Below are 15,811 nucleotides of genomic sequence, written 5' to 3' on the forward strand. Positions count from 1 at the left end.
AATACATTTACATTTTTCTTTATTTTTTCTTGCTAATTCTTATTATTTCTATTCATTAACAAATGAATAGAAAATAAAAATTAGTTGTGGTATGTCTGGTTTACAAAACCTATCTTCCTTTTGGTATAGTATTAGCAGTGGGATGGTGAGGTGAATTACTGGTATATATAAATACATAAACTGATTTTATGATATTTTGAGTAGATATTTCTTTGTTCTAAAAATATTTTCTAATTAATCATATGGGTGTTGGGAAAATTCACTTACTGTTTAGAAAGTTAGGGTCTGAAATTATTTTAAAAGTTTTAATATTTATCATGTTACTTTTATCCATTAGTCTAATATTTATTATTACCAAATTCACTTGAACTTTTAAATTTATTCCTGATGAAATGAAACCAGAGAATTTGCTTGGAATTTTCAGACTAGATTTTTAGTTTTACTATTTAATTGATAAGGATTAACTCTCAAAACGAATAGACATAAATTATATTTGTGGACATTTAAGAACAAACGAGGTCTGAAATTTATGTCTTGTATTTTGCCATTTGTGAGATTATGTTGAATACTATAGGAATAGAAGCTTTAACTGTATCCTTTATATAAGGAAAGTCTTGGGGGGAATATATATAAGGTTTTATTTAAATGTTAACTTTTAAATTTTTATTGCAACCTAAGACGTTTGAGGAAACTTGATACTTCTTCCACAGTCAACACTTCTATGTAATTTTCCCTTCCTTTCAGTAAAGATTGTTCAATAAAAGTAACATTCAGAAATGGATGAAGTCGATGATGGGTATATGGAAACTCATTATACTATACTCTCCAAACCTTTGGATCATGATCCAGAGTAAGAAATAACATTTTGTGATTCAACCCAGTATATACATAAACAGTTTATATACAGATAACTGAAATAGAAATTTCACATTAAAGTGTTAAACTTTTCACCATAGTATTACTCTGTTTTCTTTTATTCTATTAAAAAATTGTTGGTTACAACTCATTGTTGGTCACTGCCTTCAGTTTGAAAAACAGAACTCTAGGAAATGGTTCCAGATTTTATTAAAAATGTTAAGCATTCAGATGTTTTTGTTATTCAGGTCCTATTTCTCCCATCTGTAGTTCTTTCACATGTTTATTTGTAAAATTATTTTTTCTTATTGAATTATCTTATTGGTATCCTTTTATTGTGTTAGTTACTTGCTAAATTTTGCCACTTACTGAATATTATTATCTTTCCCTTTCTCTCTAACCTATGGCCAGAGTCAAAGTTTTGGTTACCTCTTGTTTAGATTTGGGTAGTTTTCATGTTTTAATTCCTCCAAGTTCAGTTTTGAAAGTTACGGCTGAGTTTATCTTCAATTCCTGCTCCTTTGAACCTGTGACTTACCTCTACACTGGTTTCCCTCATTGTGCTCCACCTATTTTATATCTCTCATTCTGTACTCTAAAATCTAGCTCATCACCTTTAATTTTATTCATCTCTTTTCAGTCTCAGTGCGAAAGCTTTCCCACCACACATCTATCTGAACAATGTTTGTAATCCTCATTACTTTCAAGTTACTTATTTTTTTAAACATATTTTTAGTTATAGTAAAGCATACATAACATAAAAATAATTTTAACCATTTTAAGCAGACAGTTCTTTGACTTTGTACATCGTCACATTGCCAGCTCTGTGCAGCTTTCACCATTGTCTATTTCTAGACTATTTTTGTCATCCCAAACTGAAACTCATACTCATTTAGCACTAACTTCCATTCCCTCCTCTCCACTGCACCTTGTAACAACTATTCTGCTATCTCTATGAATTTGCTTATTCTCACTATTTCATATAAGATAAATCATACAGTATTTGTCCTTTTGTGTCTGGCTTATTTTACTCAACATGATGTCTTCAAATTCATCCCTCTTGTAGCATGTACCAGCTCTTCATTTTTTACCACTGATATATTCCATTTTGTTTATCCATTCATCTCTTGATGGACACTTAAGTTGTTTCCACCTTTGGCTCTTGCCAGAGAATAATGCTGAAGTGAACATTGCCAGACTATATGGTAATTCTCTTCAACTTTCTCACAACGGCCAAACTGTTTCCACAGTGATTGCACCATTTCATATTGATACCAAAAATGTACAAGGGTTCCTATTTCTCTACATCCTTACAACACTTGTTATTTTCAGTTTTGTAAATAATAGCCTTTATATTGGATGTGAAATGTTAACTCACTGTAGTTTTACTTTGCATTTCTCTAATGTCTAATGACGGTGAGCTAATTTGATATACTAATTGGCCATGTGTATATGTTCTTTGTAGAAATGTCTATTCAAATACTTGGCCCTTTTTAAAATTGGGTTGTTTCTGTTTTTGTGTTTGCATTGTAAAGTTCTTTATATGTTCTGAATATTGAACCTTCACAGATATGTGTTTTCAAATATTTTCTCCCATTGTATAGGTTGTCCTTACACTTTCTTGATACTATCCTTTAATGCACAGAAGTTTGTAATTTTGATGAAGTCTGTTTTATCTTTTTTTGTTGTTGTTGCTAGTACTTTGGATGTAAAATAAAAAAAAAATCCATTGCCTATACAAAGTCCTAAAGATATTTCTGTATGTTTTCGTGTAGCAGTTTTATAATCTTAGCTCTTACATTTAGGTTGTTGATCCACTTTGAGTGAGTTTTTTGCATATGGTCAGAGGTAGGGATCCACATTCATACTTTTTGCATTTGGAGTACCAATTGTCCCAATGCCATTTGTTCTGTTCTTTTCCATTGATTGTGTGGATTTGTCTGTGAACTCTAAGTTCTATTTGCTTGGTCTATATGATTATCTTTATGCCCATTACCACACAGTTTTAAATTACTGTGGTTTGTGGTAAGTTTTTTTTATTATTAATTAAAAAAAAATTGACTAACACAACATTTAGAAATCATTCCATTCTACATATGCAATCAGTAATTCTTAATATCATCACATAGATGTATGATCATCATTTCTTAGTACATTTGCATCGATTTAGTAAAAGAAATAGCAAGACAACAGAAAAAGAAATAAAATGATAATATAGAGAAAAAAATAAAAATAAAGAATACAAAAAATATATATAAAAAACAAACAAAAAAAATTATAGCTCAAATGCAGCTTCATTCAGTGTTTTTTTTAATGCAATTTTTTTTATTAATTAAAAAAAGAATTAACAAAACAATTAGAAATCATTCCAATCTACATGTACAATCAGTAATTCTTAATAACATCACATAGTTGCATATTCATCATTTCTTAGTACATTTGCATCGATTTAGAAAAAGAAATAAAAAGACAACAGAATAAGAATTAAAGCAATAATAGAAAGAAAAAAAAACAAAAAAAACAAAAACAAAAAACCTATACCTCACATGCAGCTTCATTCAGTGTTTTAACATAATTGCATTACAATTGGGTAGTATTGTGCTATCCATTTTTCAGTTTTTGCGTCTAGTCCTGTTGCACAGTCTGTAGCCCTTCAGCTCCAATTACCCATTATCTTACCCTGTTTCTAACTCCTGATGGTCTCTGTTACCAATAACATATTCCAAGTTTATTCTCTAATGTCAGTTCACATCAGTGGGACCATACAGTATTTGTCCTTTAGTTTTTGGCTAGACTCACTCAGCATAATGTTCTCTAGGTCCATTCATGTTATTACATGCTTCATAAGTTTATTCCGTCTTAAAGCTGCATAATATTCCATCGTATGTATATACTACAGTTTGTTTAGCCACTCGTCTGTTGATGGACATTTTGGCTGTTTCCATCTCTTTGCAATTGTAAATAACGCTGCTATAAACATTGGTGTGCAAATGTCCGTTTGTGTCTTTGCCCTTAAGTCCTTTGAGTAGATACCCAGCAATGGTATTGCTGGGTCGTATGGCAATTCTATATTCAGTTTTTTGAGGAACCGCCAAACTGCCTTCCACAGTGGTTGCACCATTTGACATTCCCACCAACAGTGGATAAGTGTGCCTCTTTCTCCGCATCCTCTCCAGCACTTGTCATTTTCTGTTTTGTTGATAATGGCCATTCTGGTGGGTGTGAGATGATATCTCATTGTGGTTTTGATTTGCATTTCTCTAATGGCCAAGGACATTGAGCATCTCTTCATGTGCCTTTTGGCCATTTGTATTTCCTCTTCTGAGAGGTGTCTGTTCAAGTCTTTTTCCCATTTTGTAATTGGGTTGGCTGTCTTTTTGTTGTTGAGTTGAACAATCTCTTTATAAATTCTGGATACTAGACCTTTATCTGATATGTCATTTCCAAATATTGTCTCCCATTGTGTAGGCTGTCTTTCTACTTTCTTGATGAAGTTCTTTGATGCACAAAAGTGTTTAATTTTGAGGAGCTCCCATTTCTTTCTTTCTTTCTTCAGTGCTTGCTTTAGGTTTAAGGTCCATAAAACCGCCTCCAATTGTAAGTTTCATAAGATATCTCCCTACGTTTTCCTCTGTTTTATGGTCTTAGGCCTAATGTTTAGATCTTTGATCCATTTTGAGTTAACTTTTGTATAGGGTGTGAGATACGGGTCCTCTTTCATTCTTTTGCATATGGATATCCAGTTCTCTAGGCACCATTTATTGAAGAGACTGTTCTGTCCCAGGTGAGTTGGCTTGACTGCCTTATCAAAGATCAAATGTCCATAGATGAGAGGGTCTATATCTTAGCACTCTATTCGATTCCATTGGTCGATATATCTATCTTTATGCCAATACCGTGCTGTTTTGACCACTGTGGCTTCATAATATGCCTTAAAGTGCGGCAGCTTGAGACCTCCAGCTTCATTTTTTTTCCTCAAGATACTTTTAGCAATTCGGGGCACCCTGCCCTTCCAGATAAATTTGCTTATTGGTTTTTTTTCTATTTCTGAAAAATAAGTTGTTGGGATTTTGATTGGTATTGCATTGAATGTGTAAATCAATTTAGGTAGGATTGACATCTTAACTATATTTAGTCTTCCAATCCATGAACACGGTATGCCCTTCCATCTATTTAGGTCTTCTGTGATTTAACAGTTTTTTGTAGTTTTCTTTGTATAGGTCTTTTGTCTCTTTAGTTAAATTTATTCCTAGGTATTTTATTCTTTTTTTTTTTTTTTTTTTGTTTTCCTTCTTTTTTTTTTTTTATTAATTAAAAAAAGAATTAACAAAACAATTAGAAATCATTCCAATCTACATGTACAATCAGTAATTCTTAATAACATCACATAGTTGCATATTCATCATTTCTTAGTACATTTGCATCGATTTAGAAAAAGAAATAAAAAGACAACAGAATAAGAATTAAAACAATAATAGAAAGAAAAAAAACAAAAAAAACAAAAACAAAAAACCTATACCTCACATGCAGCTTCATTCAGTGTTTTAACATAATTGCATTACAATTGGGTAGTATTGTGCTGTCCATTTCTGAGTTTTTATATCCAGTCCCGTTGTACAGTCTGTACCCCTTCATCTCCAATTATCCCTTCTCTTTTTTTTTTTTTTTTTAATTAATGGAAAAAAAGAAATTAACCCAACATTTAGAGATCATACCATTCTACACATGCAATCATTAATTCTTAACATCATCACATAGATGCATGATCATCATTTCTTAGTACATTTGCATTGGTTTAGAAGAACTAGCAACATAACCGAAAAAGATATAGAATGTTAATATAGAGAAAAAAATAAAAGTAATAATAGTAAAATCAAAACAAAACAACACAAAACAAAACAAAAACCTATAGCTCAGATGCAGCTTCATTCAGTGTTTTAACATGATTACTTTACAATTAGGTATTATTGTGCTGTCCATTTTTGAGTTTTTGTATCTAGTCCTGTTGCACAGTCTGTATCCCTTTAGCTTCAATTACCCATTGTCTTACCCTGTTTCTAACTCCTGCTGAACTCTGTTACCAATGACATATTTCAAGTTTATTCTCGAATGTCCGTTCACATCAGTGGGACCATACAGTATTTGTCCTTTAGTTTTTGGCTGGATTCACTCAGCATAATATTCTCTAGGTCCATCCATGTTATTACATGGTTCATAAGTTTATCTTGTCTTAAAGCTGCATAATATTCCATCGTATGTATATACCACAGTTTGTTTAGCCACTCTTCTGTTGATGGAGATTTTGGCTGTTTCCATCTCTTTGCAATTGTAAATAATGCTGCTATAAACATTGGTGTGCAAATGTTCGTTTGTGTCTTTGCCCTTAAGTCCTTTGAGTAGATACCTAGCAATGGTATTGCTGGGTCGTATGGCAGTTCTATATTCAGCTTTTTGAGGAACCGCCAAACTGCCTTCCACAGTGGTTGCACCCTTTGACATTCCCACCAACAGTGGATAAGTGTGCCTCTTTCTCCGCATCCTCTCCAGCACTTGTCATTTTCTGTTTTGTTGATAATGGCCATTCTGGTGGGTGTGAGATGATATCTCATTGTGGTTTTGATTTGCATTTCTCTAATGGCCAGGGACATTGAGCATCTCTTCATGTGCCTCTTGGCCATCCGTATTTCCTCTTCTGAGAGGTGTCTGTTCAAGTCTTTTTCCCATTTTGTAATTGGGTTGGCTGTCTTTTTGTTGTTGAGATGAACAATCTCTTTATAAATTCTGGATACTAGACCTTTATCTGATATATCATTTCCAAATATTGTCTCCCATTGTGAAGGCTGTCTTTCTACTTTCTTGATGAAGTTCTTTGATGCACAAAAGTGTTTAATTTTGAGGAGTTCCCATTTATTTATTTCCTTCTTCAGTGTTCTTGCTTTAGGTTTAAGGTCCATAAAACCGCCTCCAGTTGTAAGATCCATAAGATATCTCCCAACATTTTCCTCTAACTGTTTTATGGTCTTAGACCTAATGTTTAGATCTTTGATCCATTTTGAGTTAACTTTTGTATAGGGTGTGAGAGATGGGTCTTCTTTCATTCTTTTGCATATGGATATCCAGTTCTCTAGGCACCATTTATTGAAGAGACTGCTCTGTCCCAGGTGAGTTGGCTTGACTGCCTTATCAAAGATCAAATGTCCATAGATGAGAGGGTCTATATCTGAGCACTCTATTCGATTCCATTGGTCGATATATCTATCTTTATGCCAATACCATGCTGTTTTGACCACTGTGGCTTCATAATATGCCTTAAAGTCAGGAAGCGCAAGACCTCCAGCTTCGTTTTTTTTCCTCAAGATGTTTTTAGCAATTCGGGGCACCCTGCCCTTCCAGATAAATTTGCTTATTGGTTTTTTTTCTATTTCTGAAAAATAAGTTGTTGGGATTTTGATTGGTATTGCATTGAATGTGTAAATCAATTTAGGTAGGATTGACATCTTAACTATATTTAGTCTTCCAGTCCATGAACACGGTATGCCCTTCCATCTATTTAGGTCTTCTGTGATTTAACAGTTTTTTGTAGTTTTCTTTGTATAAGTCTTTTGTCTCTTTAGTTAAATTTATTCCTAGGTATTTTATTCTTTTAGTTGCAATTGTAAATGGGATTCATTTCTTGATTTCCCCCTCAGCTTGTTCATTGCTAGTGTATAGAAATGCTACAGATTTTTGAAGGTTGATCTTGTAACCTGCTACTTTGCTGTACACATTTATTAGCTCTAGTAGTTTTGTTGTGGATTTTTCCGGGTTTTCGACGTATAGTATATCGTCTGCAAACAGTGATAGTTTTACTTCTTCCTTTCCAATTTTGATGCCTTGTATTTCTTTTTCTTGTCTAATTGCTCTGGTTAGAACCTCCAACACAGTGTTGAATAATAGTGGTGATAGTGGACATCCTTGTCTTGTTCCTGATCTTAGGGGGAAAGTTTTCAATTTTTCCCCATTGAGGATGATATTAGCTGTGGGTTTTTCATATATTCCCTCTATCATTTTAAGGAAGTTCCCTTGTATTCCTATCTTTTGAAGTGTTTTCAACAGGAAAGGATGTTGAATCTTGTCAAATGCCTTCTCTGCATCAATTGAGATGATCATGTGATTTTTCTGCTTTGATTTGTTGATATGGTGTATTACATTAATTGATTTTCTTATGTTGAACCATACTTGCATACCTGGGATGAATCCTACTTGGTCATGATGTATAATTCTTTTAATGTGTTGCTGGATTCGATTGGCTAGAATTTTGTTGAGGATTTTTGCATCGATATTCATTAGAGACATTGGTCTGTAGTTTTCTTTTTTTGTAATATATTTGCCTGGTTTTGGTATGAGGGTGATGTTGGCTTCATAGAATGAATTAGGTAGCTTTCCCTCCACTTCGATTTTTTTGAAGAGTTTGAGGAGAGTTGGTACTAATTCTTTCTGGAATGTTTGATAGAATTCACATGTGAAGCCGTCTGGTCCTGGACTTTTCTTTTTGGGAAGCTTTTGAATGACTGATTCAGTTTCTTTACTTGTGATTGGTTTGTTGAGGTCATCTATTTCTTCTTGAGTCAAAGTAGGTTGTTCATGCCTTTCTAGGAACTTGTCCATTTCATCTACATTGTTGTATTTATTAGCGTAAAATTGTTCATAGTATCCTGTTATTACCGCCTTTATTTCTGTGAGGTCAGTGGTTATGTCTCCTCTTCCATTTCTTATCTTATTTATTTGCATCCTCTCTCTTCTTCTTTTTGTCAATCTTGCTAATGGCCCATCAATCTTATTGATTTTCTCATAGAACCAACTTCTGGTCTTATTGATTTTCTGTATTGTTTTCATGTTCTCAATTTCATTTATTTCTGCTCTAATCTTTGTTATTTCTTTCCTTTTGCTTGCTTTGAGGTCAGTTTGCTGTTCTTTCTCCAGTTCTTCTAAGTGGACAGTTCCTGAATTTTTGCCTTTTCTTCTTTTCTGATATAGGCATTTAGGGCAATAAATTTCCCTCTTAGCACTGCCTTTGCTGTGTCCCATAAGTTTTGATATGTTGTGTTTTCATTTTCATTCGCCTTGAGATATTTACTAATTTCTCTTGTAATTTCTTCCTTGACCCACTCGTTGTTTAAGAGTGTGTTGTTGAGCCTCCACGTATTTGTGAATTTTCTGGCACTCTGCCTATTATTGATTTCCAACTTCATTCCTTTATGATCCGAGAAAGTGTTGTGTATGGTTTCAATCTTTTTAAATTTGTTAAGACTTGCTTTGTGACCTAGCATATGGCCTATCTTTGAGAATGATCCATGAGCATTTGAGAAAAAGGTGTATCCTGCTGTTTTGGGGTGTAATGTCCTATAAATGTCTGTTAAGTCTAGCTCATTTATTGTAGTATTTAAGTTCTCTGTTTCTTTATTGATCCTTTGTCTAGATGTTCTGTCCATTGATGAGAGTGGGGAATTGAAGTCTCCAACTATTATGGTAGATGTGTCTATTTCCCTTTTCAGTGATTGCAGTGTATTCCTCACGTATTTTGGGGCATTCTGGTTCGGTCCATAAATATTTATGATTGTTATGTCTCCTTGTTTAATTGGTCTTTTTATTAGTAGATAGTATCCTTCTTTGTCTCTTTTAACTGTTTTACATTTGAAGTCTAATTTGTTGGATATTAGTATAGCTACTCCTGCCCTTTTCTGGTTTTTATTTGCATGAAATATCTTTCCCAACCTTTCACTTTCAACCTATGTTTATCTTTGGGTCTAAGATGTGTTTCCTATAGACAGCATATAGAAGGATCCTGTTTTTCATCCGTTCTGCCAGTCTATGTCTTTTGATTGGGGAATTCAGTCCATTAACATTTAGTGTTATTACTGTTTGGGTAATACTTTCCTCTACCATTTTGCCTTTTGTATTATATATATCATATCTAATTTTCCTTCTTTCTACACTCTTTTCCATACCTCTCTCTTCTGTCTTTTCGTATCTGACTCTAGTGCTCCCTTTAGTATTTCTTGCAGAGCTGGTCTCTTGGTCACAAATTCTCTCAGTGACTTTTTGTCTGAAAATGTTTTAATTTCTCCCTCATTTTTGAAGGACAATTTTGCTGGATGTAGAAGTCTTGGTTGGCAGTTTTTCTCTTTTAGTAATTTAAATATATCATCCCACTGTCTTCTAGCTTCCATGGTTTCTGCTGAGAAATCTATACATAGTCTTATTGGGCTTCCCTTGTATGTGATGGATTGTTTTTCTCTTGCTGCTTTCAAGATCCTCTCTTTCTCTTTGACCCCTGACATTCTAACTAGTAAGTGTCTTGGAGACCGCCTATTTGGGTCTAATCTCTTTGGGGTGCGCTGCACTTCTTGGATCTGTAATTTTAGGTCTTTCATAAGAGTTGGGAAATTTTCAGTGAAAATTTCTTCCATTAGTTTTTCTCCTCCTTTTCCCTTCTCTTCTCCTTCTGGGACACCCAGAACACATATATTTGTGCGCTTCATATTATCATTCAATTCCCTGAGCCCCTGCTCAAATTTTTCCATTCTTTTCCCTATAGTTTCTGTTTCTTTTTGGCTTTCAGATGTTCCATCCTCCAGTTCACTAATTCTATCCTCTGTCTCTTTAAGTCTACTGTTGTAGGTTTCCATTGTTTTTTTCATCACTTCTACTGTGTTTTTCAATCCCATAAGTTCTGTAATTTGTTTTTTCAGACTTTCCATTTCTTCTTTTTGTTGATCTCATGCCTTCTTCATGTCCTCCCTCAATTTATTGATTTGGTTTTTGAAGAGGTTTTCCATTTCTGTTCGTATATTCAGAATTAGTTGTATCTCCTGTATCTCATTTGAACTATTGGTTTGTTCCTTTGACTGGACCATATCTTCAGTTTTCCTGGTGTGATTTGTTATTTTTTGCTGGCCTCTGGGGATTTAATCAGATTTCCCTGGGTGTGGGACCCAGCAGGTTGAAAGACTTTCCTGTGAAGTCTCTGGGCTCTGTTTTTCTTAACCTGCCCAGTACGTGGTGCTTGTCTGTCTGCAGGTCCCACCAGCAAAAGATGTTGTGGCTCCTTTAACTTTGGAAGACTCTCGCTGCTGGGTGTGTGGTGGAGACAGAGGAAAGGTTGTAGGTTGTTTTTAATGGCTTCAAATTGTGAAGTCCTGGGGTCTGAATTCCTTGAGAGAGGGATTCCACCTGAGTTGCGTTTCACCCCTCCCGCTGGGAAGGTTCAGGTGGTAGAGAGCCCTAAAAGCAGCCTGTTTCTGCATTTGGGGCAGTTGTAACCTATGTAATCCCAGCGCTGAGCCCAGAGACAACGAAGCCTCCGTAGAAACAGCCACAGAAGGCTCTGTTTTGCTCCCTTTCCTCTTTTTCAGTTCGCCCAATCAGCGACTTCCGCCTTAATCAGTTTCGCCTGAGCTGAGGGCCTATTTTTAGTAGTCAGAAGTTGTTCCTTAATGCAACTATTGGTGTTAGGTTGGGCTCAGTCTCTACTACTGTTGGAGACTCTTTCCTTTCCCTCCGGGAAGTCGCCTGTAGGGGAGGGTCACCAGCCGCTGCGGCTTGGGGAACCGCTGTTCCGATACTCCCAGCCGACCCAGGAAGCCGCGTGTGTGGAAGGGGCTGCGGTCGCCGGCCACCGTGGCTTGGGGGACCACTGTTCCGAGGCTACCAGCCGGCCCGGGAAGCCGCGCGTAGGGGAGGGTCGCTGGCCGCTGTGGCTTGGGGAACCGCTGTTTCGATGCTCCCAGCCGGCCCAAAAAGCCGCGTGTGTGGAAGGGGTTGCGGTCGCCGGAAACCACGGCTTGGGGGACCACTTTTCCGAGGCTACCAACCGGCCTGGGAAACCGCGTGTGGGGGAGGGTCGCCGGACTCCGCGGCTTGGGGAACCCCTGTTCCGATGCTCCCAGCTGGCCTGGGAAGTCGCGTGTGTGGAAAGGGCTGCAGTCGCTGAAAACTCCGGCTTGGGGGACTGCTGTTCCGAGGCTACCAGCCGGCCTGGGAAGCCGCGTGTGGGGGAGGGTCGCCAGCTGCTGCGGCTTGGGGAACTGCCGCTCCAAAGCTCCCAGCCCGCCCGGGAAGCCGTGTGTGGGAGGGCCGCTGCGGCTTGGGGAACCGTTGATCCAAGGTTTCCAGCTGGCCCAGGAAGCCGCATGTGTGTAAGGGGCTTCGCTGCGGCTTGGAGAACCCTATCCAAAGCTCCCAGCAGGCCTGGGAAGGAGGGAGGGAGGGGCTCCGGCCGCCAGCCGCCTCGGCTCAGGGAAGCGCACGCCTCTCGGGGACCTCACCGCAGCGGAGTCTCTTAGCCGGTCCAGCCGTTCCTGAATGGGGTACGCTGTGTGTCTGGTCTCTGTCGTGGCTCCGGGAGCTGTTCTGTACTGTTTCTAGTTCTTTAGTAGTTGTTCTGGAGGAGGAACTAAGACCCGCGCGCCTTACTAAGCCGCCATCTTCTCCGGAAGTCTTGTAGTAAGTTTTGAAGTCAGGAAGTGTAGGCTCCAGTTCTGTTCTTTTTCAGGAGAATTTTGGCTGTTGGAAGCCCTTTGTAATTCCATATGAACTTGAGGATCAGCTTTTCCATTTCTGCAAAAAAGACTGTGGAATTTTGATAGGGATTGCATTGAATTTGTAAATTGCTTTAAGTGTTACTGAAATCTAGCAATGTTAAGGCTTCTAGTCTAGGAACATGGGATGTCTTTCCATTTATTTAGGTCTTTAATAATGTCTTTGAGCAGTGTTTTGTAGTTTTCAGTGTACACGCCTTTTTACCTCCTTGATTAAATTCATTCCTAGGTATTTTGTTCTTTTAGATACTATTGTAATTGGAATTGCTTCCTTGATTTCCATTCCAGATTGCTCATTCCTGGTGTATGTAAATCCAGCTGACTTCTGCATGTTTGTTTTGTATCCTGAAACTGCTTAATTTGCTTATTAGTTCTAGTGGCTTTCTTCTGGATTCTTTGGGATTTTCTGTATTTAGGCTCATATCTTCTGCAAATAGGGATAATTTGGCTTCTTCTTTTCCAATTTGGATGCCCTTTTTAGTTCTTTCTTTTGCATAATTGTTCTGGCTAGAACTTCCAGTACAATGTTGATATACAGTGGTGACCATGGGCATCTTGTCTTGTTCCTTATCTTAGGGGGAAAGCTTTCAGTCTTTTATCATTGATTATGATATTTGCTCTGGGTTTTCATAAATGCCCTTTATCATATTGAGAAAATTCCCTTCTATTCTTAGCTTTCTGAGTGTTTTTATCCTGATAGGACATTAGATTTTATCAAATCCTTTTTGCATTAATTGATATGATCATAACATTTTTTTCCTTTATTCTATGAATATGAGGCATTACATAGATTGACTTTCTTCTTTTGAGCCATCATTGTATTCATTAATAAATCCCACTTGGTCAAGTTGTATAACCGTTTTAATGTACTGTCAGATTGAGTTAGTTAATATTGTGCTGAGAATTTTGGAATCTGTGTTCAAAAGGTATATTGATCTATAATTTTCTTTCCTGATGCTGTCTTTATCTAGCTTTGATATCAGGATAATGCTGTCTTTAAAGAATGAGTTGGGAAGTAATCCCTTCTTTTCTATTTTTTTTTTTGGAGAGTTTGAGAAGAATTGGAATTAAGTCTTCTTGGAACATGTGGTAGAATTCTCCTGTGAAGCCATTGGTTCCTGGGCTTTTCCTGTTTGGGAGGTTTTTCATTCTTTAGTAGAAATTGGTTTGTTGAGGTTTTATTACTCTTTTCGAGGAACAAACTTTTGGTTTTCTTGAGTCTCTCTCTCTTTTTTAATTTCATATATTTCTGCTATAATCTTTGTTATTTCTTTCCTTCTGCTCACTTTGAATTTTGTTTGCTCTTTTCTAGTTTTTTCAGTTTTGAGGTTAGGTCTCTGAAGAAATCTTCTTTTTTTATTAAGTGGAGTGCTTTGGGTTTCCTTTTTTTTATTAATTAAAAAAATTTAACAAACCAAATAAAACATTAATATATAATCAGTAATTCACAATATCATCACTTAGTTGCATATTCATCATTTCTTAGAACATTTGCATCAATTCAGAAAAAGAAATAAAAAGACAATAGAAAAAGAAATAAAATGAAAACAGAAAAGAAAAAAGATTATACCTACCATACCCCTTACCCATTGCTTTCATTGATCACTAGCATTTCAAACTAAATTTATTTTAGCATTTGTTCCCCCTATTATTTATTTTTATTCCAATTTTTAAAAATATTTTTCTTGAGAAATTTTCACACACATGTAGTCCATCCATAGTATAAAATCAGTGCTGTCACAATATCATCACCTAGTTGTATATTCATCACTGTAATGAAGTCTTATTTTATTTAATTAAAAAATTTTTTTGGCTCTTTATTTAATCAAGGTGACATAACAGTTTGAAAGTAAGTAGAGGAGTTAACATGATTTTAAAAAGATAATTTTTTTTAAAGTGTGGAGGCATTGTCTAAAACAGTAAGGAAGGAGATTGTCAACATACATATTAGGAAGTATATTGGTCTGATAAAACAGAATCTTTGTCATCTAGGCAGATTACTCAGATGGTTAAAAACCTTTTATAGCTTCTCACTAAGAGCAAACAAAATCCAAGAAAACATTGTCATTTTAACAGAGTGAAAACCAAATTCTTGTTTGCTTGAAGGTATATCTGATAAGAAAATATTAAAAATCTTATAAAACTTTAAGAACTTAGCCAACCTTAACCACAGCCAATAAAATTCACTTCCACATGATTTCTACAATTTTCTGTATCCATCCATTTTGTCCTACACATTCCTGTTTCTCATTTTGCAACAGTTACTTTCTTCTTCATAAAAGTGACCTTCATAGTAGCTTCTTGACTCTATTTGAAATCCCACGGTCACTGATAACTTATTTGTTACACTCTTTTTCCCCTTTTTGGTCAGGATGGCATTGTTGATCCCACAGTGCCAGGGCCTGGCTCATCCCTGGGAGTCCTTTCCCACCCTGCCAGGGAGACTTTCATCCCTGGATGTCATGTCCCATGAAGTGGGGAGGACAGTGATTTCACTTGCAGAGTTGGGCTTAGAGAGGCCAGTCCTCCACAAATAACTCTTAGGCATTCCTGTAAGTAGGTGTACATGAGCTTCACAAGAGCAAGCCTCATGATCAAAAGCTTGTCCTATTGATTTAAGTGTCTGTAATGTTTAACACAGTATCAGGGGTTTCTCTGATGGTTATGTTTAAAGTTCCATGATTTGTCTCCCATCCCTTGAGGTACTTTCTCAATACTTTTTTTTTTTACAAAGGAAGAAGTTAAATTTTTTTTTTTTTTTTTTTTTTGTTTTTATACATGGGCAGGCACTGGGAATCGAACCCGGGTCCTCGGGCATGGCAGGCAAGCACTCTTACCTGCTGAGCCACTGTGGCCCGCCCAGAAGTTAAATTTTTAATATTTGCAGATGACAATGTTTGAGATATATAAAATCCCCAGAACTACAGCAAGGCAACTAGAGCTGATAAATGAATTCAGAAAATGTTGGGATATAAGTTAAACATGCAAAAATCAGTCATGTTATATACACTAGTAATGAACAATCTGGGGAGGAAGTCAAAGAAAAAATCCACTTACAATAGTAATTAAAAGAATCAAATAACTAGGAATAAATTTAAGCAAGTATATGAAGGACTTCTACATGGAAAACAAAAAAACTTTGCCAAAAGTCATCAAAGAAGATTGAACTTAAATGCAAAGATACCGTATACTTATAGATTGGGAGGCTAAATATTGTTAAGATGTATAGTTTATGGAAAAAGATTTACAGATTCAATGCAATCCCAACCAAAACACCAACATTCTACATTGCTGAAATGGAGAAGCAAATATCAAATTTTTCTGGAAAGATAAAGAGACCTGAATAGCCAAAACCATTCTGAAAAACAAGAAGGAAC

The 15,811-nt window shown here is 36.2% G+C and overlaps 1 protein-coding gene across 5 annotated transcripts in view; it reads left to right on the plus strand.

The window, feature by feature from the left end:
* The window catches only part of NFATC3 (nuclear factor of activated T cells 3), a 203,977-nt gene that overhangs the window by 11,827 nt on the left and 176,339 nt on the right, over positions 1-15,811 (plus strand). Inside the window, exon 1 of one of the 5 annotated variants that reach the window (XM_077132801.1) lies at positions 436-850. The exons of the other annotated variants lie outside the window; for them this stretch is intronic. Within the exon in view, the coding sequence (XP_076988916.1) occupies positions 781-850 (70 nt within the window). The 5' untranslated portion in view covers positions 436-780. Of the gene's footprint in view, positions 1-435; positions 851-15,811 lie in introns of those variants that run through there. 5 annotated transcript variants of the gene reach the window in all.

The sequence above is a fragment of the Tamandua tetradactyla genome, chromosome 16, assembly GCF_023851605.1.
Source record: "Tamandua tetradactyla isolate mTamTet1 chromosome 16, mTamTet1.pri, whole genome shotgun sequence".
NCBI lineage: Eukaryota > Metazoa > Chordata > Mammalia > Pilosa > Myrmecophagidae > Tamandua > Tamandua tetradactyla.